The sequence below is a fragment of the Pan troglodytes genome, chromosome 9, assembly GCF_028858775.2.
Source record: "Pan troglodytes isolate AG18354 chromosome 9, NHGRI_mPanTro3-v2.0_pri, whole genome shotgun sequence".
NCBI classification, from domain to species: domain Eukaryota; kingdom Metazoa; phylum Chordata; class Mammalia; order Primates; family Hominidae; genus Pan; species Pan troglodytes.
Genome location: NC_072407.2, coordinates 119,086,358 through 119,113,899, shown reverse-complemented (window position 1 = coordinate 119,113,899; position 27,542 = coordinate 119,086,358). Strand labels below are relative to the sequence as shown.

Below are 27,542 nucleotides of genomic sequence, written 5' to 3'. Positions count from 1 at the left end.
TGGCGCAATCTCGTCTCACTGTAACCTCTGCCTCCTGGGTTCAAGCAATTCTCCCGCCTCAGCCTCCTGAGTAGCTGGGATTACAGGCGTGAGCCCAGCCAATAACACTGTATTATACTGACTGATGACATTCACCCAGTTCAGATGAGATGGTCCACAGCCTATAATCCAGACTAACCTATCTGCAAAACTATTCCAATCTAATGGAAAAGAGTAGACTTCAAGGATGGCAGTTGTGCTTTCTGAGGGGTCCTTATACCTACTCATCCCACCCTACCAATCTACATGCCCGAGAAGGTAAGTGATGAGTCAGCCTGGTGCATTCAGTTCCACAGTAAAGAAGCAGGATCATCTAAGTATCCAATTTCCTTATGATAAGGCAGGGAAAAACCATCCCTTTTTTTCATTAGAATCCAAACTATGATGAAGGAGACAGAAAGACACCAGCAAATTGAGCAAAATGTTTACATTTATATTGAAATATACACTAAAACAGAATGAGTTCTACTAGTCAATGAAACTTTGCCAAAGCAAAATCACAAACTTCCAATGGGGAGGTCCAGTCAGCTAGCAGCAGTGATCCCCAAGCAGGAACACCAAGAAACCTGGGGGACCCCTCTCCAAAAAGCCTCCTTTCAAGAGGCCCTAACTCACTTCTCCCACATGCACCCACACGGATTTAGGAGCTTGCACATGCTCCTCATTTTCATATATTTTTAGTTTCTTCTTCACTGCAATAAATATAAAGTTGGCAATGCTCATACACCACAGCACAGACAATATTTCAGGCTTTAGCATACAATTGTAAACAGTGACTAGGTTAAAAAAATAAAATAAAGTAAGTTGGACTTTTTTTTTTTTTTTGAACAGACAAAATTCCTAAGAGCCGGGCATGAGCTACTCAAGATTTGTTTTGTTGGGTTAAGGTTTCTGACAAAAGATTCTGGTTTAGGCAGATGCCCCTGACAGTTCAAGTAGCCTCACGGTGGTAGCCAGAGCGCTGTCTACAGCGACCGAGAACACATGGACTGGAAGACAGCCTGCCCTAGATCACCCGTGGCAGTACATCTTCAAGCTGCCACATTCAACATATGACCACAGACATCTTTATAGTTCCATCACTGGCTGCCATCTAGTATAGCAGGAATGCGTGGGTGAAGGAATACAAATTTGCTGGGAGAGGAAGAGAATAGTATCTCTGCTAGCTGCCTGGAAAGTTGGCCCCTTAATCACAATGACAACTAGGACATTTCACTTGGACAGTGCATTAAATTTATAGATTTTTTTAAAAGTACAAAGACTAAGCAGTAAGTTCTGTCACTGACACAAACTAGGATGTCAAAGAAAAATAGATTAACTATTTTTACCTAAAGTAGTGCAAAGAAATCTGGCAAAAAATGAAAGTGAACTCAATATCTGCACATCAGTAATGGGGCAGAATTTTATTTAAAAGGCTAGTGGTTCAAATACTATTGCTTGAATAGCTCTGGTAGATATAAAATGTAGTAACATCTGAGGTTTGTACACATGAGCAAAGGAGCTGAGGGCCAGCTCACAAAGGGATATTTGATCCTCAGTCAAGAGAGAAGCTAAAAGCGCATGCTGCAGGAGTAACCTAATGGATTTATTTGGACCATACTCCCACCTTCTGACAAACAGAAAAAGACCTGGATAGAAAACTGTCTTTCCACACACAAAAATCTGGCTTAATTCTTCTTGCTATACAACTATACCTCAGCTAAGAAAAAAATCTCTTGTGAAAAACTCAACCTGGGCTACTAAAAATAAAAAGGAAATTTTTAATGTCGTAAACAAGTTTAGTAAACACCATGTGGATTTTCTGTTGTTAATGAAGACATGATACATTCAAAAAAGTATGTATTTTTTAAAAAGAACAAAACCAAAAAATTTTCTAGAAAGAGACTTCACAAGAAAAACATGAGCCCAAGGTTCATCCCTCAATCAGAAATCGGTCTTAGCACGCATCAGTAAGCCCTCCTCCAACATACAAAAGCACTGAAATTTGCCTTTCAAGTACGTTACTGAATTTAAACATTAAGCGGAATCACTGCAGAGCATATTTTGATGGGTTACTTCAATACCCACCTGGTCCAGTTCAAAATATCTATAGATCCAGTTTGTACATATTCCATAGGTATACTGATAAAACCATCTATTATCCCATTTTTTTTAATGGCAGTTCTTATATAGCTCGAACATTAAGATCAACAAATTCTCAGATGAAGTACATTAATAAGACACCTCAGAAGTGAAACAAACCTAGTTTTTACTAAAATGATGGGATAAAGGTAGTGTCTATGCTGAAGAGCAGCTTCACTTGTTTCCCCACAGAAAAAGGCCCAAAATTTTTGGAGGATAATTTAAAAACTAAGCCAATAAGGCCAGGCACAGTGGCTCATGCCTGTAATCCCAGCACTTTGGGAGGCCAAGGCGGGCAGATCACCTGAGGTCAGGAGTTCGAGACCAGCCTGGTCAACATGGCGAAATCCCGTCTCTAATAAAAATATAAAAATTAGCCGGGCATGGTGGCATGCACCTGTAATCCCAGCTACTCAGGAAGCTGAGGCAGGAGAATCATTTGAACTCGGGAGGTGAAGGCTGCAGTGAGCCAAGATCACACCATTGCACCCCAGCCTGGGCAACAGTGAAACTCCATCTCAAACAAAACAAAACAAAAAACAACTAAGCCAATAAAAAAAATAAAATATACACCTTAAGATATATAAAACTTGAAATAATGTCAGGTGCTATGGAATGGGAAACAAGAGTTCTGAATCCCCCCACCCCCCAAAAAAACTGTTAACAGGTTTTAAGGGAAAAACAAAACCAGAACTCCAAATATGAACAGCAATACACAGACTCTATAGCACAGAACACCACACAAGAATGAGTTTTATAGCAGTACTATCATAAGAGTAACTGGCTGGAGACTATACTTCCAGCAACAGGGCTCCTAGGTCAAAAATGTGTTAAAAGCTTGTAATGTCAACAAGGACCAAAAAAAAAAAAAAAAAAAAAAGACGGGGTGGCGGGGGGAATGAAGGGGAAAGGGGGGCATGAAGGGGAATAAGGAGGAAAGGCTGCATGCACGGGTCTATTATAGACATGATATTCAGCAGCATAAAAAATAATACCCTCCAAAGAATCCCTCTACTGGGGCAAAACCTGTTTTTCACTGCTAAGCATGGAAAAGATTAAGAAAGCAGAACAAATTCACTTCTAACTATAGCATCTTCCATATATGAATGACAAGCATGTTCAACCTGATGCTACATGTTAAGAAAATATTCAGTATACATAAGAATCTAAGCAACATAAAAACAAAAGGCTAAATTATGAACCTTAAAAAAATGGGAGAAAACATGTTTTAAAGCCAAGTAGAATGATTCTGATAATTATTATATATGACATAATCCACAGAAAGGCCAAGAAAAGAATCTTCATATTGTTCAGTATTTAGGCTTGATGTTGTCCTAAGAAAACAGTGATAATAATTCAATGAATGTGTTACACATACAACTAAAAAGTCCCCTTCTGGTTTCAAATGAATTTAAACAACAATCTTCCTTGGCTAATTTTTCTCCTCTGTCAAACAAACCTTCTATGTACAGGACCAGTTTAAATCCCTCCTCCCCTTCAAACACTAGATATGAACATCCAGGAACATTCTACAATGCAAAGTGCCTTAAGAAAGAGAAGGATTCTGTAGTGCCAGTGATAGAACTGATCTGAGGAAGCTGAGATGCTATTAACACTGATAAGAGCCAGTCAGGCAATGGTGGTTTGTTTCTCCTCAGGTGTTTCCTCCAACAACTGCATGATCAGTTCATGCAGGGGTTTGCAGATCTTTGCATAGCCCCCTCCTGTCAGATGCAGAAAATCAAACATGTCGTGGCAGGAGATGGCACCGTCCGAGTGCACAAAACCCCCGTCGGTATCCAGGAGCTGCACGTTGGCAAGCTTCGGCAGCGAAACCTTGAGGAGTTGGTTCACCTTGGCGTTCTTTTGCCTCAAAGGATTGGGTTTCTCACCTCGAGGTAACAAACCCTGGGGCACAGTGGAAAACATTAAATTAGAAGATTCACTTATTTTTCTCTACTTATTATTTATAACTTCAGATATTCCTGGAACATCTCCATTTGGCACTTTCTACACCTTTGATTTGTGAAACATTGGAAAAATACTGTTTTGAATGAAAGCTAACCATTTTTTCTTAGTTTTTTCATGGGTTCCCTTCCTCCTGTCCCTTAACTGTTGGTATTCTTCAAGGACCTGTCCTCTGGCCCACTACTCTAAATACTTTAGCCAGATCTCTTCCTAGAGCTTCAGAATTACATATTAAACTTCTAAGCTACAGAAAGAAATTTAAATGTTCCCAAGGCACTCCCAACTGATTCAAAAGCAATTCATTAAACTATGCTCTTCCTCTTTATCAACTGGTCATTCCAACATCTGCAAGTCTCACATCCCATATATCTTATCTATTTATCATTAAATTATTCAACTTTTGCATCCTAAATGTCATTTTCTTGTCTCCATCCTGATTATATACACTGCTATAGCTCAGGAACTTATCTCCAATCATCTTAATTACTATAAAACCTCCTGATTGGTCTTCCCACCTCCAACGTTGTCTACCCTTCAATCCATTCTCCATTTGGCTGTCAGAATAATCAAGCTCATAGATACGCATCATCTATTAATGCCACATGGAACCTACATCATACTATACTATGAGAAAAAGAGGTGGAATGAATGCTGTCTTGATGAATCAGAGCTATTCACCCTGGAATAACCCTGGAATAACTGTTTTGTCTCCTTGTAGCCCTTTTCCAATTGCATATATACTAGGATTAGGCATGAGCTACCATGCCCAGCAAAGCAATTCAAAAACATTTTCACTTAAATACACCATAAAGTCTGTTTGCACACAGCCCTCATAATTGTAATGTGATTACTGCTATCATATTCAATGACTTATACAATCATTTCCATGATACTACTATTTAGGTTATTTCCAATGTTTTAGTATTATGGACAACACCTTAATTAACACTTTTGTATATCCAATTTAAAAACAAAGAATACGGAAGGCTTATTGAGCAACATTCATACAACAAATATTTCCTAAGCAAATACTATGTACTAGTCACTGTACTTAACAGGTGGACTCTTAACACAATCCTTTCTGGAATAAGGCAGGTATAAATAAGTACCTCAACAAGTAAATGAAATGCCTTGTAATAAAAAAGATCTGGCCCCCCAGCAACTGTGGATAAAATCCAAACATCCCAACAGCATATGAATTCCTACATGACCTGGTCTGGCGCAGTGGCTCACGCCTGTAATCCCAGCACTTTGGGAGGCTGAGGCGGGCAGATCACGAACGAGGTCAGGAGTTCGAGACCAGCCTGGCCAATAAGGTGAAACCCGGTTCTACTAAAAACAAACAAAAATTAGCCGGGCATGGTGGCATACGCCTCTAGTTTCAGCTACTTGGGAGTTTGAGGCAGAAGAATCACTTGAACCCGGGAGGCAGAGGTTGCAGTGAGCTAAGATCACACCACTGCACTCCAGCCTGGGCAGTAGAGCGAGACTCCATCTCAAATTTAAAAAAAAAAAAAAAAATCCTACATGACCTGGTTGTGGCCTCTTTCTCCTAACCATCCCAGGCTCAAACTTTATGCAGCCTCCTCTGCTCAGCCAACAAACAAATACATGTACAAGCCTTTGCTCAATTCTCTTTATTTTTCTATAATACCTTCCTTCTTTCCCTATTTGTCTGGAAACCAATGAAGTCTTTGAATGCAGATGTCAACTTTTGTTAAACACGTTTTCACCTTACTCTAAACAGCACACAGTATAATAATTCTGTGTTGCTGTCTCCATACACTAGACTGTGAGCTCCTTGAGACCGAAACTATGTCTTACTCATTTTTGTATGCTCAAGAACTAGGATAGTGCCTTGTACACAGTGATCCTCAGGTTTTTTGAGTAAATGATTATCTTCCTAACACCATCTCACTAAAGAACTAAATTTGTATCAGATTTTGCTAAAACATGTTTCAAACTGACTAAGAATATCTACAGCTAGACATTTTTTTTTTTTTTTTTGAGATGGAGTTTTGCTCTGTTGCCCAGGCTGGAGTGCAGTGGCACGATCTCGGCTCACTGCAACCTCCACCTCCCAGGTTTAAGAAATTCTCTGCTTCGGCCAGGCGTGATGGCTCATGTCTGTAATCCCAGCACTTTGGGAGGCCGAGGCAGGCAGATCACGAGGTCAGGAGATCGAGACCATGGCTAACACGGTGAAACCCCATCTTTACTAAAAATACAAAAAATTAGCCGGGTGTGGTGGCGGGCGCCTGTAGTCCCAGCTACTCGGGAGGCTGAAGCAGGAGAATGGTGTGAACCTGGGAGGCCGAGCTTGCAGTGAGCCGAGATCACGCCACTGCACTCCAGCCTAGGCGACAAAGCGAGACTCTGTCTTAAAAAAACAAAAGAAAAAAGAAATTCTCTGTTTCAGCCTCCCGAATAGCTGGGATTACAGGCACGTGCCACCACGCCCAGCTAATTTTTTTGTATTTTTAGTAGAGATGAAGTTTCACCATCTTGGCCAGGCTGGTCTTGAAATCCTGACCTTGTGATCCACCCGCCTCGGCCTCCCAAAGCGCTGGGATTACAGACGTGAGCCACCACACCCGGCCTACAGCTAGACTTTTATACTGAAACAGACAGCTGTTCACCTTTGAGACCATGAAGAGTTAATGCTTTAATTCTACAAAAGGGTAGCACCTTTCTGTTCAGGGTACAACTATAAAGTATCCATTTTCTTGCTGATGAAATTTTTTATGTTTTAGAGAAGATTAGAATGTCTAATATACCACCTTTAACATAAGAACAAGACACTTACAAAGTAATCCAAATATAGGTCTAATAAAAAGACTCAGGATTCAGACAAATCTCATGTGCCATTGTGCAAAAAATTATGGAGGCCAAAAAAAGGGGTACTGAGGCACCAAACGGCTTCCATACTTTCTCCTGCCTCGGCCTCCCGAGTAGCTGGGACTACAGGTGCCTGCCACCACACCCGGCTAATTTTTTGTATTTTTAGTAGAGACAGGGTTTCACCGTGTTAGCCAGGATGGACTTGATCTCCTGACCTCGTGATCCGCCCGCCTTGGCCTCCCAAAGTGCTGGGATTACAGGCGTGAGCCACAGCGCCTGGCCACAGCTTCCATACTTCTAAACAAGGATGCGTGGATAAAAGATGGCCCCACAGCTGGTATGGGGAATGATGAAACCAGTAAGACAGTAAAATACATTAAAGAAGAGGTCAACGAAAGTATGATAAACTGCTTCCACCTCAAGGTTCTCTAATATTCATGAGCAATCACATTTCTAAAAAGATTCCTCAGCTGACCTAAAGATAACGAACTCTCTACCCACCAAAGACTACATACCAATACAATGATTTTGGCCTGTGGCTGCCTTGTGTTGATAAGTTGTACAATGGCCTCGATCCCACCTGCTACTTCTTCTGCTGTATTTTCGTGGTTATTTGTTCCTACCCAGACAACAATGACCTGCAATTGAAGAAAAAAGGGGGGAAGGAGAAGATAAATACCCAGGAATAAAGGAACGTCCAACATTTAGATGAAAATCTTTTTTTTTTTTTTTTGAGATGGGGTCTCGCTCTATCACCCAGACAGGAGTGCAGTGGCACCATTTCGGCTCACTGCAACCTCCGCCTCCCAGGTTCAAGTGATTCTCCTGCCTCAGCCTCCCGAGTAGCTGGGACTACAGGCATGTGCCGCCACGCCCAGCTAATTTTTGTATTTTTAGTAGAGACCGGGGTTTCACCACGTTGCCCAGGCTGGTCTCAAACTCCTGACCTCAGGTAATCCACCCACCTTGGCATCCCAAAGTGCTGGGATTACAGGTGTGAGCCACCACGCCCGGCCGAAAATCTTATTTCAAAAAGCAAAGAAGGAAAGATAAACTTTTCAAATGGTGTTGGCTAACTTCAACTGGGCAGCTATCCTATTAAATTTTCTTTTAAGAGATAGAGGGTCATGCTATATTGCCCAGGCTGGTCTTAAACTCCTGGGCTCAATGCATCTTTCTTTGGCCTCCCAAAATGCTGGGATTACAAACGTTGAGCCACCACACTCAGCCAGGGCAGAAATCTTAATGCATTGATTTATGCCTCGTATCATATATCAGGATAAATTCCAAGGGGAATAATATTTAAGTGGTAAAATTGTACTAGGAGGAAACGAGAGAATTATATCATCATGCAGCAGGAAGCTGATTTCTCAAAATCCAAAAATTATACAAAAAAGATTAATAAACTGTATAAAAATAAAACCTGGCCAGGCACAGTGGGTCACATCTATAATCTCAATGCTTTGGGACACTGAGGTGGGAAGACTGATTCAGCCCAGGAGTTCAAGACTGGAAGTAAGCCATGATCATGCCACTGCACTCCAGCCTGGGTGACACGGCAAGAACCTGTCATGGTATAAATACACAGGTACACTCAAGGAAAAGAGTCACAGAGGTGGAGGCTGGATGCAACTTTAACAAATTTTTCTATTTATTTATTTTTGAAACGGAGTCTTGCTCTGTCACCCAGGCTGGAGTGCAGTGGTGTGATCCTGGCTCACTGCAACCTCCATCTCACGGGTTCAAGTGATTCTCCTGCCTCAGCTTCCTAAGTAGCTAGGATTACAGGTGTGTGACACCATGCCTGGCTTTTTTTTTTTTTTTTTTTTAAATCTAGAGACAGGGTTTCACCATGCTGGCCAGGGTGGTCGTGAACTCCTAGCCTCAAGTGATCTGCGTGCCTCAGCCTCCCAAAGTGCTAGGATTACAGACATAACCCACCACGCTGATCCATCAAGTTTTTCTCTTTAGAGAAAAAAAAAAAAAAAATCACAGTCTCGCATGGTAGCTCAAGCCTATAATCCCAGTATTTTAGGAGGCCGGGGCGGGAGGATCATCATCTGAGGCCAGGAGTTTGACACCAGCCTAGGCAACATAACAAGACCAAGACCCTGTCTACAAAAAGAAATTTAAAAATTAGCTGAGCATGGTGGCACATGCCTGCAGTCCTAGCTATTTGGGAGGCTGAGGCCATAGGATCATCCGGGTCCAACAGTTTGAGGTTACAGTGAGCTATAATCATGCCACTGCATTCTAGTTTGGGCAACAGAGAGAACCTGTCTTAAAACAAACAACTTTCAATGAAAGCACGTTTTGTCAGGGCTCAGTTTTTGTTCTTTTTTGGGAGCTGAAACAATTATATACAGTGTGCCAACTCAGAGTATTTATGATATAAGATACTGGGTAGAAATGTTCATTTGTTCACATCTGCTTCTAATTTTCTTCAGACGAACTTGCAGGCCTCGATTACTGACCTGTTTATATGGTTAAACAGATCCAAAATTACTTCCTAAAGTTAATCATGGCCCTGCTCCCATGGCCCACCTCTGAGCAGTTTTCCCTCATACTGCCCGAGATCTATGCATTCCACAGAATAGCATACCTCATTAGCATCAAATCTCTTCCTTCAGCCAGGCGCGGTGGCTCATGCTTGTAATTCTCCAGCACTTTTGGGAGGCCGAAGCGGGTGGATCACAAGGTCATGAGTTCAAGACCAGCCTGGCCAAGATGGTGAAACCCCGTCGCTACCAAAAATACAAAAATTAGCTGGGCACAGTGGCGGCGCCTGTAATCCCAGCTACTCGGGAGGCTGAGGCAGGAGAATCGCTTGAACCCAGGAGGCGGAGGTTGCAGTGAGCTGAGATCACACCACTGCACTCTAGCCTGGGTGACAGAGCAAGACTCCATCTCAAAAAAAAAACAACTCTTCCTTCAACTTAAGAAAGTAATTATAACAACTATAAATACAACCCAATAGGCAAACAATTCACTAGTTTCTTAATTATATATTTTGGCATATTCTCAAGCAATGACAGTATCATTTACCTTAAAGAGGCACGAAAAAAATAGTGAAATAGGTCTTTAAAGAAGCAATTTTTTTTTTACAGTTTCAGACAATTTAACTATCCAAAACAGACTTAAGATTAATGACATTGACAAGTAACTTTCATTTCACCTTAGGCTTAATATTCTCCAGTTCTCCATTCTTTAGTCTCCACAAAACATGTCTTGTTGTATCTCCCCCAATTCCAAAATTCAGTGCATGAAGTGGGGAAAAAAGCTCTCGCCATATCTAAAAAAAGAAAAACTTGATTTAGTGTAGCTAAAACTAGGGGAAAGTTTAATCTTTTGACTGCAATGTGTTGCAAGGCATTAATTTCCTTTTTCTGTATTCAAAGATAACACTGTAATGGTGTGACACTCACTGTTTAAGGGCTTTGAAGATACCATTGTGTAACTCAGTTCTTAATGCAGCCTTAGGTCTCAGCTCAAGAAATGAGTCACAACTCAATCTGATGCCCCCTAAAAGGTACCAACATTAATAATTAAGCTGTCAACTCAACAAACCCTCCTTTCCACTTATTGAACTACAGAAACAGGGTGAAGTAGAAACAAGAGATGAAGAAATTTAGAGTGCTAGAGCTTAAAAAAAAAAAAAAAAAGCTATCTTTTCTTTTAAATTTCCCTTGGGGCTGGGCACAGTGGCCCATGCCTCTAATCCCAGCACTTTGTGAGGCCAAGGCACGTGGATCATTTGAGGCCAAGAGTTCGAGACCAGCCTGGCCAACATAGTGAAACCCCGTCTCTACTAAAAATACAAAAATCAGTCAGGCATGGTGGCACATGCCTATAATCCCAACTACTCAGGGGCTGAGGTATGAGAATCTCTTGAGCCTGAGATTGTGCCACTGCACTCCAGCGTCGACGATGGAGCGGGACTGTCTCAAAAAAATAAATTAAAAAATAAAAAAACTAATAAATTTCCCATGGAAGAATGCCTAAACCCTAAAAGAAGATTGGCAATAGCTTACTACAAAAATATATGAAATAGGAAAATGGCAAAATAGAAATAAGAATCATGACTAGGATAAATGTTATTAGCAAATACAAATAGGAAATACTAAGATACAGATAATAACTTGACAATCTGAGTAGAGCAAATATAAACAAATATAACATCAAGCCTCTTGGAAACCAGAGTAGAAGAGGAAGTTTCATTATAAACAATGCTTCAGATCAGAACATGGCCAAGTTAAAAGAAAGAAAAGAAAATCCCTTTAGGTAGCTTTGATTCTCTTATAACCTCAATTAGGGCTTCTCTAAGAGTCACAAATAAGTAAGTTCAGCTCAGAATGAAAGTCTGTTAGTAATGAATGGATATACATGAGTAGCCAAGAACCACGCTCATCCCTTCCACCTTTACCTCATATTGCTGCATTAACTGCACCATGGAGTCTCCCACGAACAGTACATCAGGCTCTTTGTCTTTACAGTCCAAAACAAATCTGTTGTGCTGGTTTGAAGAAGAAAAAAAAAATTATTAACTGGCACTTCTGGCTGGGTGTGGTGGCCCATGCTTGTACTTTCAACATTTTGGGAGGCCAGGACAGGAGAATAACTTGAGGTCAGGAGTTTGAGATCAGCCTGGGTAATATATCAAGATCCCATCTCTACAAAAACAACTTTTCTCTTTCTTTTTTTTTTTTTTTCTAAGACAGGGTCTGGCTCTCTCACCCAGGCTGGAGTACAGTGGCGTGATCTTGGCTCACTGCAACTTCTGCTTCAGGGGCTCAAGTCATCTTCCCACCTCAGTCACCTGAATAGCTGGGACTATAGGCTCATGCCACCATGCCTGGCTAATTTTTTCTATTTTTTTTGTAGAGACGAGGTTTTACCATGTTGCCCAGGCTGGTCTTGAACTCCTGAGCTCAAGCAATCTGCCCACCTTAGCCTTCCAAAGTGCTGGGATTACAGGTATGAGCCACACATCTAGCCAAAAAAAATTTTTCTTAATAAAAAAAGAAACTGATATTTCTTTCCCTGTGAGACTTCTTGGCCTAGAAAGAACAGCTGTTCAACCAGTTACTGTTGTTGAACTTTTTTTTTAGTCTATCCCCAAAGCTTATTCCTCTCATTCTATAAATTACTGTTTGAACTTTCTTCTCACCCTTACCATACTGAGCATTCTAGTACTCTCAAGAAACCCAGAATCCTACTGAAACCAGAATAGAAAAATACATGTAACATGCTGTTTAGAAGTTTATCTTTTCCTCAAACTTTTATTAAGAAAATTGTAGATACACAGAAAGTTGACATATTACAATGAACACATATACATCTGCCTCTTGTATTCAACAACTAATAGTATTTTCCCATGTTTGCTTTGTTTCTATGTATGTGTGCATGTTTGCTGGACCACTTGTGAAGTAGAATGCAAACATTATGATTCTTCACCCTAATCAGCAAGCATCTCCTAAGAGTAAGAACATCCTCTTATAAAACCAAATGGTGCGGTGGCTCACGCTGGTAATCCCAGCACTTTGGGAGGCCAGGGTGGGCAGATCACCTGAGGTTGGGAGTTTGAGACCAGCCCAGCCAACATGGTGAAACCCCGCCTCTAATAATAATACAAAAATTAGCCAGGTGTGGTGGCGGGTGCCTGTAGTCCCAGCTACTCAGGAGGCTAAGGCAGGAGAATCGCCTGAACCTGGGAGACGGAGGTTGCAGTGAGCCGGAATCGTGCCATTACACTCCAGCCTAGGCGACAAGAGCGAAACTCCATCTTAAAAAAAAAAAAAAAAAAAAAAAAAAAAGCCCACAAACTATTATCATAACTAGGAAAAGAAACAATCCCATAACATTCAATTTTTCAAATGGCTCCAAGAGTTCAATAAAGTATTATATCATTTTTTCAACTATGATCCAATGAGGATCCATGTATTTTATTTGAATGCAGACTTTGAAAATATCTGTTAACTTCCAAATGTGAGACACTGGCAAACTAGGACTCAATCCTTTTCAGTCAAATCCAAGTTTATAAACAGTGGTAATCTCCTCCCAGAGTGCCTCTTTCTGTTATAAAGGCACAAGACACTCTCTAAAATGGATTTTGGCCAGGTGTGGTGGCTCATGTCCATAATCTTAGCACTTTAGGAGGCCAAGGTGTGAAGGATAGCTTGAGCCCAGGCATTCGAGACCAGCCTGGGCAACATCATGAGACCCCTTCACTATGAAGAAAAGAAAGAAAGAAAAAAGAAAACAAATTTTACCCATCAATGCTAAAGAACATAGTTTAAACTTTTTATTTTACTTTTTGGAGATGGAATCTCACTCTATCACTCAGGCTAGAGTGTAGTGGCGCGATCTTAGCTCACTGCAACCTCCACCTCCCGGGTTCAACCAATTTTTGTGCCTCAGCCTCCCGAGTAGCTGGGATTACAGGCGCCCACCACCATGCCCAGCTAATTTTTGTATTTTTAGTAGAGATGGGGTTTCACCATGTTGGTCAGGCTGGTCTCGAACTCCTGACCTCAGGTGATCCACTCGCCTCAGCCTCCAAAAGTGCTGGGATTACAGGCGTGAGCTACCGTGCCAGACCAGTTTAAACTTTTATATTCATCCCTTAAACAAATTTATACAGTGCTCTAGGTCTGTAATGTAGGTCTAGGAAAAGGCCTACTCTCTTTTTTTCCCAAAGATGAGGTCTCACTATGTTGCCCAGACTGGACTGAATTCCTGGGCTCAAGTGACCCTCCTGCCTTAGCCTCCCAACTAGCTAGGACTACAGGAATGCTCTATCATGCCTAGGTTTCCAGTGCTGTTTCCTTTTCTCAAACTCTGCATTCAACTTTGTTTCCCTTAGGAATTAAGGAAGTTACTATTTATTTCTGTTGACAATAACAATGCAGATGAGGCTGTGGTAAAACTCAGATATTCATCCACAGGTGAAGTGTAAAGTGACAAAAATACTTCTGGAAATAATTTTACAGATTATGAAAACACCTCTGGTCAGGTGTGGCAGCTCACGCCTGTAATCCTAGGCCTTTGTGAAGCCAAAGTGAGCAGATCACATGAGCTCAGGAGTTCAAGACCAGCCTGGGCAACATGGCAAAATCCCATCTCTAATTAAACAAACAAACAAACTATATATATATATATATATATTCATTTATTTATTTAAAAAAAGAAAACAAAACACTTCCTCTCTTAGGGTGACAGGATTAGGGACAGCTTTTTCCTTGCTTCCATATTTTGTGCAAACACGTATTTTAAAAATTACTATTGTTTCAGTAAATATTTTTAAACTGAGGAGATATGAGAAAGAATAAAAGTTTAGTGAATAGGTGCTTTTTCCTATCATGTTAACTCCCTATTGCAGGTACTGTAGTACCAACTACCTTTCTTTTTTTTTTTTTTTTTTTTTTTTTTTTTTGAGATTTTGAGACAGGGTTTCACTCTGTCACCCAGACTACTGGAGTACAGTGGCAGCTATGAGGGGCAGCTCACTGCAGCCCCAACCTCCCAGGCTCAGGCTGGGGAGGGTTTACATGATCCTCCCTGCCTCAGCCTCAGGCGCATTTCACCATATCCGGCTTTTATTTTTGGCATTTTTTGTAGAGATGGGGTTTTGCTATGTTTCCCAGGCTGGTCTGGAACTCAAGTGATCCACTCACCTCTGCCTCCCAAGATGCTGAGAGATTACAGGCCTGAGCCACCGCGCCCGGCCCCAACTACCTTTCAACACCAATAAAATAGCTTGCATTTGTAGAGTGTCGTGGAATTTAAGACTGCTATGCTAAAGGTTCTAGTACTTTTCTCCTAAAGTGTAATAGTTGTAATAAATTTGGAAAAATAGAAAGGACCAAAACAACACATCTATAATCCTACCACCTTAACCTAGTAACTATGACCATGCTTGAGTATTTTCTCCTCATCTTTTTTCATGTCCTCTGTTACCCCTTTTACATAGTTTAAGCATCATGGACACCTCTTTCTGGCACTATATGTCTGGGGCCAGAAAAACCAACATTCAAATTCTAGCTTACCTACTTTCCAGTCCAGTGATCTTAAGAAAGTATATAATTTGTGTCTTGGTTTTAACATCTGCTGGCAACTCCATTTTAGAGTTGTTAAAGAGTCCCAGCTATTGACTGGCACCCACTAGGTACTTGATAAATGGTAGCCATTATAGTTGCACTTAACACCATACTAGAACATTTTTCTATGTAGCAACGCAGTTTTTATAATCGTAACTTTTAATGGCCATATATTCTTTTCTAGAGACAGGGTCTTGCTCTGTCACCGAGGGTGGAGTGCAGTGCATGATCACAGCTTACTACAGTCTCAAACTCCCAGACTGAAGCAATCCTCCTGCCTTGGCCTCCCCAGTAGCTGGGACTACAGGCACACACCACCATGCCCAGTGAATTTTTTTTTCTATTTTTTGTTGAATCAGGGTCTTGGTGTGTTTCCTAGGCTGCACTTCTGGCCTCAAACAATCTACTGGCCTCAGCCTCCCAAAGTGCTGGGACGAGAGGTATGAGCCACTACACATAATATACTCTACTGAATGCACTCAACGACACATTTTTGTTTGCGTTTTTGGGGGGTGAGGGGAATGAGGGTCTATGTTGCCGAGGCTGGTCTTGAACTCCTGTGCTTAAGCAATCCTCTTGCCTCAGCCTCCCAGGTCACACTCTTCTTCCTGTGGACAGACTTGCCAGTGGCCTCTTTTTGTGAAACTAATAAGTGTGATAAAGGGATATATATATATATACATATATATATAATTTTTCCTACATTGGAAATTCTTAGTCAAAGGAAATCAGTACTTTTATGGATTTTGGACATATTTCCAAATTCTCAACAAAAGGGCTATATACCAATCTGTAAGGACTCCAGCAATATATTAGAACTGGTTTTACTGTACTTGAACCTGAATTAGATATTAACATTTCTCTTTCTTTCTCTTCCTAATGTTTTAATTTACACTTTTTGGAAACAAAGTTACACTTCCTATCATGTCTACTGAAATATATATTAGTTCCTTTAGGATATTTTTATTGATAATATAAGGTATCTATGCTTCATCTATAATATTTACTGTGTTTATTTTCCTTAGTCTGCTGCTGAGCCTTATTTTTCTGGTTAATATGTTTTGATACGATTTCTATTATATTTGGCAAGTCTTTCAACACTACCCTTAAGAAAACCTTTTAGGCCAGGGATGTGGTGGCTCACGCCTGTAATCCCAGCATTTTGGGAGGCTAAGGTGCGTGGATCACCTGAGGTCAGGAGTTCAAGACCAGCTTGACCAACATGGGGAAACCTCGTCTCTACTAAAAAAACACAAAAATTAGCCGGGCATGGAGGTGGGTGCCTGTAATCCCAGCTATTCAGGAGGTAGAAGTTGCAGTGAGCCAAGATCACACCACTGCACTTCAGCCTGGGTAACACAGTGAGACTCCATCTCAAAAACAAAAACAAAACAAAACCTTTTTATTACGGAAAATATCAAATGTATACAAAAGCCGAGAGAATAACATCTCCATTCAGAAAGAATAAACCTCCATGTATCAATTACCAGCTACAGCAATCATTTATGGCCTGCATTATTTCAGTCATACTCCCAACTACTGCCCCACTCCATCCCCAGACTATTTTGAAGCAAACTGAGGATATATCATTCCAAGTATAAATATTTCAGTATGCAATGCTTAAAAGATTTTTAAAGTCAGGCACGGTGGCTCATGCCTGTAATCCCAACACTTTGGGAGGCTGAGGCAGGAGGATCACTTGAGGCCAAGAGTTCAAGATCATCAGCCTGGGCAATATAGTGAGACCCTATCTCCACAAAAAATAATAAAAAAAATTAGCCCGGCATGGTGGCATGCACCTGTGGTCCCAGCTACTTGAGAAGCTGTGGTGGATCACTTAAGCTCGGGAAGCCAAGGCTGCAGTAATGGTGCAAGCTGTAATGGTGCAAGCTGTAATGGTGCCACTGCACTCCAGCATGCTTGACAGAGCAAGATTCTGTCTCCAAAAAATTTTTAAAATATTTCTGTTTTTCTTCCATTTGACTGATTTTTCTACAGCCAGGGCTCATTGAAGCCTATTAACTTAAGACAAGAATAATGAAGATATCTAGTTTAGTTACTACTTTTCTTTTCTTTTCCTTTCCTTCGTCTTGAACTCCTGGGCTCAAGCGATTCACCTGCCTCTGCTTCCCAAAGTGCTGAGATTACAGGTGTGAGTCACTACTCCTGGCCTAGTTACTATTCATAAAGGTATAAATGATCCAGATGTCCATGAAAGAAAAAATGGGCAAATCAACTGTGGTATACTTCTTTTTTTTTCTTTTTGAGATAAGGTCTCAATCTGTCACCCAGGCTGGAGGGCAGTGGCACAATTATAGTTCATTGTAGCCTTAATATCCTGGGCTCAAGTGATCCTCCCGCCTTGACTTCCCAACCTGCCCTGGCCTCCCAACGTGCTGGGATTACAGGCATGAGCCACTGTATACTGCCCTGTCTTAAAAAAAAAAAAAAAAGAAAAAAATATTGGGACAACTGGAGAAATCTGAATATGGTCTTTGGATTAAGTAATAATAGTATTATATCAATATTACATTTCATGATTTTAATAACTATCCTATAGTTATTTAAGAAAAGTCCTTGTTTTTAAGAAAACATGCTGAAATATTCAGGGGTAAGGGAAATGAGTGCAAATGCTTCAGAAAAACCCACTACGTTAGTATATACATATAGAAATAGATATAGACACAGCAGGGCATGGTGGCTCACGCCTGTAATCCCAGCACTTTGGGAGGCCTAGACAGGCAGATCACTTGAGGTCAGGAGTTTGAAACCAGCCCGGCCAACATGGCAAAACCCTGTCTCTACTAAAAATACAAAAATTAGCTGAGGGTGGTGGCAGGCGCCTGTAATCCCAGCTACTTGGGAGGCTAAGACACAAGAATATCTTGAACCCAGGGTGGCAGGGGGGTGGAGGCTGCAGTGAGCCAAGATTGCACCACTGCACTACAGCCTGGGCAAGGGTGAGACTCCATCTCAAAAAACCAACAACAACAACAACAAAAAAACTAAAACAAAATAGATACAGACACAATAATTAGGCAGATACGGTAAAATGTTAACAATTGGTGAGTCTAGATGAAGATACTTCTTTCTAAATTTCTGTAACATTTGTGTAGTTTTGAAATTACTGCAAAATAAAAAAACTTAAAATATTTCCCAGTTCCAACATCAGAATGGTGAAGAGGCAGGACATTTGTAACATTACATTTTTACTTACAGTAACAAATTCTTGTTGACTATTAAAATCCCCCTTTGTACAACCTGTCACGGGTCACAAGGTTACAGTTTTTTTGTTTGTTTTTTGTTTGTTTTGAGATGCAGTCTTGCTCTGTTGCCAGGCTGGAGTGCAGTGGCACAATCTCGGCTCACTGCAACCTCCGCCTCCTGGGTTCAAGCGATTCTCCTGCCTCAGCCTCCTCAGTAACTGGGACTACAGGTGCCTGCCACCACAACCGGCTAACTTATTTTTAGTAGAGACGGGTTTCACCATATTGGCCAGTCTGGTCTCAAACTCCTGACCTTGTGATCTGCCCACCTCGGCCTCCCAAAGTGTTGGGATTATAGGCGTGAGCCACCATGCCCAGCCTAGAGTTTTTTTTTGTTTTTTTTTTAATTGCCCCTTTGCAGTTTTGGTCAAAAGACCTTAAAATAATTGAAGAAGCCAGGCATACTGATATGTGACACTAGTCCCAGCTATATGGGAGGCTGAAGTGGGAGGATCACTTGAGCCCTGCAGTTTGAGGTCAGCCTGGGCAACACAGTGAGACCTTGTCTCAAAAACTAAAACAAAACAGACAAAAAACTGGAGACTCAACTCATGTGAATGATACACATGCACTTCCTTTTACCTGAGACATCCATCGGTCATCTCCTTGAATATCTTCTGCTGCATGCGGAATAGCTGCTGGGTTTGAGTCTCCTTGGCTCATTCTACACCTGAGAAAAAATGTCTATGTCATGTTTCATTTGTTAACAGGAAGGTTTGTTACCACTTAAATATTATACACATCAGGCTTTAAATAATAATTAAAGTTTTATGTGGTTTGCCTGGAAACAATTGGGAAACTAAACACAAACAATTACTTTCTGTAGAGATGAATTCCAGAACATGACTGAGTAGGTCCCATAAAGATAGCACCACTCAACTGCCAGATAGCTTTGAATATGACTTAGTTGCAGTGCAGTACATTTAAAAAATCTCCTCCAAGTATATACTTTATACCTATATTAGTTTTTTGTGATTATATGTTACTGTAAGTACCAAGTGACACAAAGAGTTATTAGACACTTACAGTACAATTAAATCTACATCAGAGGCTTTTCAGCCGTTAAGAGTTACACACTTACTACTGTTAAGAGTTACAGAATTACTGGCCCTGCACAGTGGCTCACGCCTGTAATCCCAGCACTCTGGGAGGCTAGGCGGCAGGTGGATCACGAGGTCAGGAGATCAAGACCATCCTGGCTAACATGGTGAAACCCTGCCTCTACTAAAAATACAAAAAAATTAGCCGGGTGAGGTGGCGGGCGCCTGTAGTCCCAGCTACTTGGGAGGCTGAGGCAGAAGAATGGCGTGAACCCAGGAGGTGCAGGTGGAGCTTGCAGTGAGCCGAGATTGTGCCACTGCACTCCAGCCTGGGCGACTGAGCAAGACTCTGTCTCAAAAAAAAAAAACACTTACAGAATTACTACTGCAATGATTATAATCCACTGGTTACTAAATAAACATCACACAAATAACTGTAGTACAGATTATGACAAAAGTAGTCATAGGCCTTGGCACTGGTTTTTGACAAATGTTTACTAGGTATTTTTATTTTTGTAAGTTTCCACTAAGAAAATTTTAGAAATGATGGCTGGGTGTGGTGGCTCACGCCTGTAATCCCAGCATTTTGGGAGGCCAAGGCAGGCAGGTCACAAGGTCAGGAGATTGAGACCATCCTGGCCAACATAGTGAAACCCCGTCTCTACTAAAAATACAAAAAATTAGCTGGGCATGGTGGCATGCACCTGTAGTCCCAGCTACTCGGGAGACTGAGGTAGGAGAATCACTTGAACCCGGGAGGCGGAGGTTGCAGTGAGCCGAAATCACACCACTGCACTCCAGCCTGGGTGACAGAGCCAGACTCCATCTCAAAAAAAAAAAAAAAAGAAAAAAGAAAAAATTTTAGTAATGATGAGTCCAAATATGTCATCTAGCAAGTAAAATTCCGCAAAATTAGAACTGCTAGTCTTCTATAAATAGAAAGACAAATAAGAAACCAGACTACTTTCAATCAATTCTGCAGAATATAGAATAGAAACATTAAACTCCAAATGCAGAGGACTATGAAAAAGAAAAAAATCTGGGGTTTTGCGGTTTATAGAAAAGGTGGTCATCTTTTTTTTTTTTTTTCCTGAGATGGAGTCTTGCTCTGTCACCGAGGCTGGAGTGCAGTGGCACAATCTTGGGTCACTGCAAGCTCCGCCTCCTGGGTTCACGCCATTCTCCTGCCTCAGCCTCCCAAGTAGCTGGGACTACAAGCGCCCGCCACCACGCCCGGCTAATTTTTTTGTATTTTTAGTAGAGACGGGGTTTCACCGTGTTAGCCAGGACGGTCTCGATCTCCTGAAGAAAAGGAGGTCATCTTCTATATAAGCAATCTTTTTCTTTCCCTTGCCATCCTCAAATACAGCTAAGCTTTCTCAGAAAGAAGATCGAGTTATATTCATTCAATATACATATTTACTGAGTACACAAAACACACTACATTGCCAAAGCAGTAGTTTTTTAGAATCACCAAGTACCAAGCCCCAAACGTGAAAGCATACCTTCACTCAAGAAAAATAAATTACAGAAGCAAATAATACTAACACTAATTATGCAAACAAATTAGCTCAGTTCTAAATGATACTAGAATATCATTATGATTTCAAAAAAAAAAAAAAACATTATCGGCTGGGTGCAGTGGCTCATGCCTGTAATCCTAGCACTTTGGGAAGCCAAAGCAGGTGGATCGCTTGAGGTCAGGAGTTCAAGACCAGCCTGGCCAACATGGTGAAACCCCCGTCTCTACAAAAAATACAAAAATTAGCCGGGCATGGTGGAACACGCCTGTAAGCTGCAGCTACTCAGGAGACTGGGGCAGGAGAATCGCTGGAACCTGGGAGGCGGAAGTTGCAGCAACAGAGCAAGACTTCATCTCAAACAAACAACAACCAAAAAATTATTAATTTAAACAATGTGGGAGGTTTTGCTTTATTTTTAAACCAGTAAAACATTCTATACTTTCTACATAAAAGTTTATTTGGGTCTAAGTTCAATTCTAGGCTTAAATCAAATTAAAACTTACATGTTAGTTAATAAAAGTTTTTTGAGACAAGGTCTTTTTTTTGTTTTTGAGGTGAAGTCCTGGCCTGTAGCCAGGACTACAGGCATGCACCGCCACACCCAGCTAACTTTTCTATTTTACTTTTATACAGACAAGGTTTCTCCATGTTGCCCAGACTGGTCTCGAACTCCTGAGCTCGGCCTAGAATCCTGCCCAGCCTAGGGTATTTTTGAAATGCACCCCACTACCTACACATTTGTATATAAACATGCCAATTACTGTTCATGTGAATCTTAAATTATAGTGAAGCCTATTTTTTCCTTTTATAGATTAGAAAACTTTTGGCCGGGCACGGTGGCTCAGACCTGTAATCCCAGCACTTTGGGAGGCCGAGGCAGGCAGATCACGAGGTCAGGAGATCGAGACCATCCTGGCTAACATGGTGAAACCCCGTATTTACTAAAAATACAAAAAAAAAAAAATTAGCTGGGCGTGGTGGCGGGCACCTGTAGTCCCAGCTACTCGGGAGGCTGAGGCAGGAGAATGGCGTGAACCTGGGAGGCCGAGCTTGCAGTAAGCCGAGATCGTGCCACTGCACTCCAGCCTGGGGGACAGAGCGAGACTCCATCTCCCAAAAAAAAAAAAAAAAAAAAAAATTAGAAAACTTTTTTTAAATTAAATTCTTTAAAAAGTTAGATTTTAGCCAGGTGTGGCGGCTCACACTTATAATCTCAGCACTTTGGGAGGCGGAGGCAGGAAGATGACTTGAATCCAGGAGTTTGAGACTATCCTGGGCAACATAACGAGACCCCGTCTCTACAAAAAATTGAAGAAATTAGCCTGGCATGGTAGTGCCTGCAGTCTCAGCTACTCAGCAAGCTGAGCCAGGAGGATTGCTTGGGCTGGGCGCAGTGGCTCACGCCTGTAATCCTAACACTTTGGGAGCCCGAGGCAGGTAGATTACCTGAGGTCAGAAGTTCAAGACCAGCCTGACCAAAAAGGCGAAATCCATCTCTACTAAAAATACAAAAAAAAAAAAAATTGGCAAGTGTTGTGGTGCGTGCCTGTAATCCCAGCTACTTGGGAGGCTGAGGGAGGAGAATCGCTTGAGCCCAGGAGGTGGAGGCTGCAGTGAGCTGTGATCATGCTACTGTACTCCCGCCTGAGTGACAGTGAGACCTTGTCTTTAAGTAAATAAATGTTCTGAGATTTTTTTCCTATATTCCAATGGATCATCTTATGCATCCCCAGAGGTGCATACACACACTCTTTCAAGACCAATGATCTACATAAATTATACGATCTCTTTATTATTATAAGAGAAGGGTCTCACTATGTTGTCCAGGCTGGATTCAAACTCCTAGGCTTAAGTGATCCTCCTGCCTCAGCTTCCCAAGTAGCTGGGACTACAGGCACACACTACCACTCCCAGCTTAGAGCTACAATTCAATAAACAGGCATGGATTTTCAGAGTTCATCCAACAGACAAACAACTGATCTAAAATAACATTTATTAAGAACTTACTATTTACCAGACCCTGTGCTAGGAGCTTTGTTATTTAAATAAACATGATGCTCAGAGAGACCTAAGGAAACTTATCCATGACAGCAGAGCTGGTAAACAACACAGGACAGGTGGGATTTGAAACCAGAGTGATAGACTTCCAAAGCCTACTCTTGAGCAAATGACATTATGTTCTGATTAGAAAAGACTACATAGAGGCCGGGCATGGTGGCTCACACCTGTAATCCCAGCATTTTGGGGGGCCGAGGCAGGAGGATCACCTGAGGTCAGGAGTTCGAGACCAGCCTGGCCAACATGGTGAAATCCTGTCTCCACTAAAAATACAAAAGATTAGCCAGGTTGGGTGGCACATACTTGTAATCCCAGCTACTCAGGAGGCTGAGGCATGAGAATCTCTTGAACCCAGGAGGTGGAGGTTGCAGTGAGCAGAGATCACACCACTGCACCCCACTCTGGGTGACAGAGCAAGACTCCATCTTAAAAAAAAAAAGATTAATTCTAATTTACTAAGTTGTTTCACTTATACTTTCTACTATCCAAATTTAATGGCATTCTGATACCCTGAGCAAAACACTTCCATCTCAACCCTAAATTTCTTCATGGGAAAATAAAAAAGGCATACACATAGAGAAACCGAGGAACAAAATGTCACTTATCTGAAGCTACAAGGCAGGAAGAACTGGGAGGTCACAAAATATTCCTAATTACACAGTCTTTTTGTCTATAGCTATGAATACAAGGTGATCCTTCTTCCCCTACAATGGCAAAGTATCTGAGCAGAAATGTGTTTCTTTGTGTCTTCTGACTCTGATTTTGTATTATTTTGTCAATCAAAATCTTATTACAAAGCAGCTTTCAGTTTTACTGATGCCCATGGCTTGGTAACATTTTTAAACACCAGGAAAAGAAAAACTGAGCCACAAACTCACACAATCTCCTCTTTAAGAACAAAGCTGGAAATGCACAACCTAGAAGACTATGCATATAGAGGATTAAAACAATTTGGAAATCAGAGAAACTGTTGTGGCTGGGTACAGTGTCTCACGCCTGTAATCCCAGCACTTTGGGACACTAAGGCAGGTGGACTGCTTGAGCCCAGGAGTTTGAGACCAGCCTGGGTAACATGGTGGAACTGTGTCTCTACAAAAACCACAACAATTAGCTGGGGGTGGTGGTGCGCCACTGCACTCCAGCCTCAGGGACAGAGCAAGACCCTGTCTCAAAAATAAAAATTAAACTGGCTTTTCTTTTTTTGAGACAGAGTTTCGCTCCCGTTGCCCAGGCTGGAGTACAATGGCGCGACCTTGGCTCACTGCAACCTCCGCCTCTCGGGTTCAAGCAATTCTCCTGTCTCAGCATCCTGAGTACTGAGATTACAGGTGCCTGTCACCATGCCCAGCTAATTTTTGTATTTTTAGTGAAGACGGGGTTTCATCATATTGGCCAGGGTGGTCTCGAACTCCTGACATCAGGTGATCCGCCCACCTTGGCTTCCCAAAGTGCTGGGATTACAGGCGTGAGCCACCACGCCCGGCCGGCTTTTTTTTTGTTTGTTTTTTTGAGATAGGGCTTCACTCTGATGCCCAGGCTGAAGCACAGTGGAGAAATCATGGCTCACTGCAGTTTCCGCCTCCTGCACTCAAGCGATCCTCCCGAATAGCTGCCTGACCTTTTTTTTTTTTTTTTTTTTTTTTTTTTTTTTATAGATGGGGATCTCACCATATTGTTCAGGCTGATCTTGAACTCCTAGGCTCAAGTGATCCTGCTGCCTTGGCCTCCCAAAGTGCTGGAATTACAGGCATGAGTCACAGCACCCAGCCGGCTGTGTTTTGTTTTTTGTTTTTTACCCCCTGACAGGGTCTCAGTCAGTCGTTAGCTGGAGTGAAGTGGCGTAACACAGCTCACTGCAGCCTTGATCTCCTGGGCTCAAGTGATCCTCCCATTTCTTCCTTCCAGAGTAACTGGTACTGCAGGCCCACGCCACCACACATGGCTAATTTTTAAATTTCGTAGAGACGAGGTCTTGCCATGTTGCTCAGGCTCCAGCTGTTGTATTCTTTCCAATTGAAACGAAGAATTATCTGCTCTTATGGACACATAAAATAAGAACGAACTAAGAGCTACCCAGTGGTAAGATGCAAACCTCTGAGTGACTTTGGGTTTCCTGCGCCTGTTATCCCAGCACTTTGGGAGGCCGAGGCGGGTGGATCACTTGAGGTCGGGAGTTCAAGACCTGCCTGGCCAACATGGCGAAACCCCGTCTCTACTAAAAAAAAAAAAAAATACAAAATTAGCTGGGTGTGGTGGCACATGCCTATAAGCTTGAACCGGGAGGCAGAGGTTGTAGTGAGTAGAGATCGCGCCACTGCACTCCAGCCTGGGCGACAGACTGAGACTCCGTCACACACAAAAAAAAAAAAAAAAAAGAAAGAAAGAAAGACCAAGCAGAATGCAAATAAAAGGTCTGAAGAACAAGTTTTGTTAATTTGCCACAACAGACTGTACTCCAGGGGAAGCTTTGTTGTCCATTAAAGTGAGTTCTCTGGGAAGACGAGGAGTAACCGACTTGCACGATTTTCCTGCCTTTTCTATATTCTCTACTTACTATGACAATACAGCACTAGAATTTCCAAGTGCTTATACCAGCATAGTGCAATGTATTTAATGAGAAACCACCTCCAACAACAAAGCGTTATAACTTCTCCAGCTGAGTTAGATGTTTTAGTCTGAACCAGGAAAACAGATGAAGAAAGTTGAACCAAGAATTAAAAGATTTAGAGTTTCCACTCAGACCTAAGACTCTCCACTTTGTTTCAGAGGGAGTGGGTATGGTTATTCTGAAGAAGAAGGCGGCCCTTATCCTGAATGCCCGGTAGCCTCCGTGGGCTAGTGGGTGGTTCCTCCGGTCCAGCACCTCCATAATTTATGATCAAATGCCCAAGCCAACAAACTAATCCTCCCCTTCTCCCCCACAAGGAGGCAACCTTTATGTCAGAACAATGTGCCCAGAAGAAGCCAAAGACACAAGGCACATCCAAGGCAAAGACAATCTTAATTAAGCACTTTCTCCTTCCACTTTCTCCACACCTTTACCCCTCGGCCCAACCCCTTCCCATAATTTCAAGCTGTACAAAATGAGGTCCTAGGGTGGATCCGGGTGGTCTTTCCCTTCTCTACGGGTAAGCTCTACAAAGAGGCGAAAGCTCCGAGTGTTAGTTCTTAAGTTTGTGTATAAATTCTGAAAAACAACGCTGGCCTGCGAGCTATGAAAAGCAGAAGCATGAGTCACCACGCAATGGGTCAATCAAACCTGTAGACCAGAAGGCACGGATCTGGCAAACGGACGGTGAGCCAGGAAAAAAACATCCCCCCAAACCTCTCCGCTGACAGGTTTATCTAGCTGGCTGACCTTGGGCAGGTCACCAGCCGCTCCGAGCACATTCATGTCTAAGATGAGATGGGGGCTGGAAAGCCTTCCAAGAAATAATCCCTTCCGAGTGGTGACGGTCTATGCAACTTTTGAATAAACACATCCTAAGAGGCAACGGAGAAGTTTCTAAAGAGTTGAAATTTTTCAACAAAAGGAGGAGGGAAAAGTGCTCGGTAAAAACACAACGGAGTAACTGGTTTTGGCCTCCGACCAGACGCGAGGGGAGAGAAGAGTGACAAGTTAGACCCCTGTGATAAAGGGAAAAGGCAGCAGCGGAGACCCGGGCAGGAGCTGCAGCGCCCAGCCGGGGCGAGCTGGGGTGCGCAAGGCCTACCGCGGGTGGGCCCGGCAGGGCAGGGCGGGGCGGGGCGCCCGCCGCGCTACCCTCCCGGGAAAGGCCGTGGAGGCGCCGGCCGGCGGCTGAGGAGAAACGACAGCTTTCGGTATGGAATATCGGGAAAGGGCTCTCAGAGCGAAAACTAGCTGCGCCGGCTGCTGGGAAGCCGACGCTGGGCCCGCAAAGAAGGCGCGCGCTCGCGAGGCCCCCCGCAAGTGGATGGGGCGGCGTGGGGGGAGGGGCCGCAATGGTGGGGGAGGGGAGGTCGCGGGCCTCTCACAATAACACCTCGCAGCCCCTTCCGACCCCCGCCTCTAAGCCACCGGTTCCCTGCGACCCTGGATGCACTCACTGAAGTAGAGGGTCCGTGCGGGCCCCAAGCGGCTGAGGCGTCGGCGGGTGGCGCGTCGGTCGCTCGCTCGGTCCCGTCGGTCCCGCTCCGGCGCGTCCCTCCTCCGGCCCCAGCACCAGCAGCAGCTCCTCCACTTCCGGTTCCCCTGCCACTCAGGCAAATGGCTTCCGGAAGTCCCGCCCCCATCCTGCCACGCCTCAGCGTGGTTCCTCTCTCCCCGCCTTCGCTGTCCCGGGCGCTGGCGGCGTGCGCCCAGGTGTCCCGCCACGCCCCGTTGGGTACCCTGCTTTGTTCTCGCGGTTACCCCAATTTTGTGTGGCGTCTGAGGGACATGGGCGTCTCTCTTTACTCCAGCTGCATCTCTCAATCCTGCGTTCGTGCCACCGCAGTGTGGAGCTGGCATTCGGGACAATGTGGCGTGAAGTCACACTGACGCCATTCCCTTCACACTCAGCCAACTTGGCTTCCTCCTCCACCCATGGAATAAACCAGACTGCTGAAAGTGGGAGGGAAATAGCGGAC

The 27,542-nt window shown here is 42.8% G+C and overlaps 1 protein-coding gene across 3 annotated transcripts; it reads right to left on the bottom strand.

The window, feature by feature from the left end:
- Positions 1-451: 451 nt before the first annotated feature.
- PAFAH1B2 (platelet activating factor acetylhydrolase 1b catalytic subunit 2) lies at positions 452-27,410 on the bottom strand. 3 transcript variants are annotated; one of them, XM_508773.9, is made up of 6 exons: positions 27,021-27,410; positions 18,914-19,001; positions 11,393-11,482; positions 10,145-10,261; positions 7,485-7,607; positions 452-4,068 (listed from the first exon to the last, which is right to left on the bottom strand). In XM_508773.9, the coding sequence occupies exons 2-6, from the start codon at positions 18,992-18,994 to the stop codon at positions 3,790-3,792; spliced, it is 690 nt and encodes a 229-aa protein (XP_508773.3). In that variant the 5' UTR covers positions 18,995-19,001; positions 27,021-27,410; the 3' UTR covers positions 452-3,789. The 3 variants fall into 3 exon arrangements, with proteins under 3 accessions (XP_508773.3, XP_063639509.1, XP_054517658.1); XM_054661683.2 differs by having other exon boundaries at positions 1,862-5,460; positions 27,021-27,182; XM_063783439.1 differs by lacking the exon at positions 18,914-19,001 and having other exon boundaries at positions 27,021-27,173.
- Between the last annotated feature and the right edge of the window lie 132 nt (positions 27,411-27,542).

Excerpts from the sequence above, each read along its gene's own strand:
- PAFAH1B2 (XM_508773.9), bottom strand. The coding sequence starts at position 18,994 with ATGAGCCAAGGAGACTCAAACCCAGCAGCTATTCCGCATGCAGCAGAA. Across the intron at positions 11,483-18,913 it reads ATGACCGATGGATGTCTCAG|CACAACAGATTTGTTTTGGA; the intron begins GTAAAAGGAAGT and ends TCTTCAAACCAG. Across the intron at positions 10,262-11,392 it reads AGTTAATGCAGCAATATGAG|ATATGGCGAGAGCTTTTTTC; the intron begins GTAAAGGTGGAA and ends TTCTTTTTTTAG.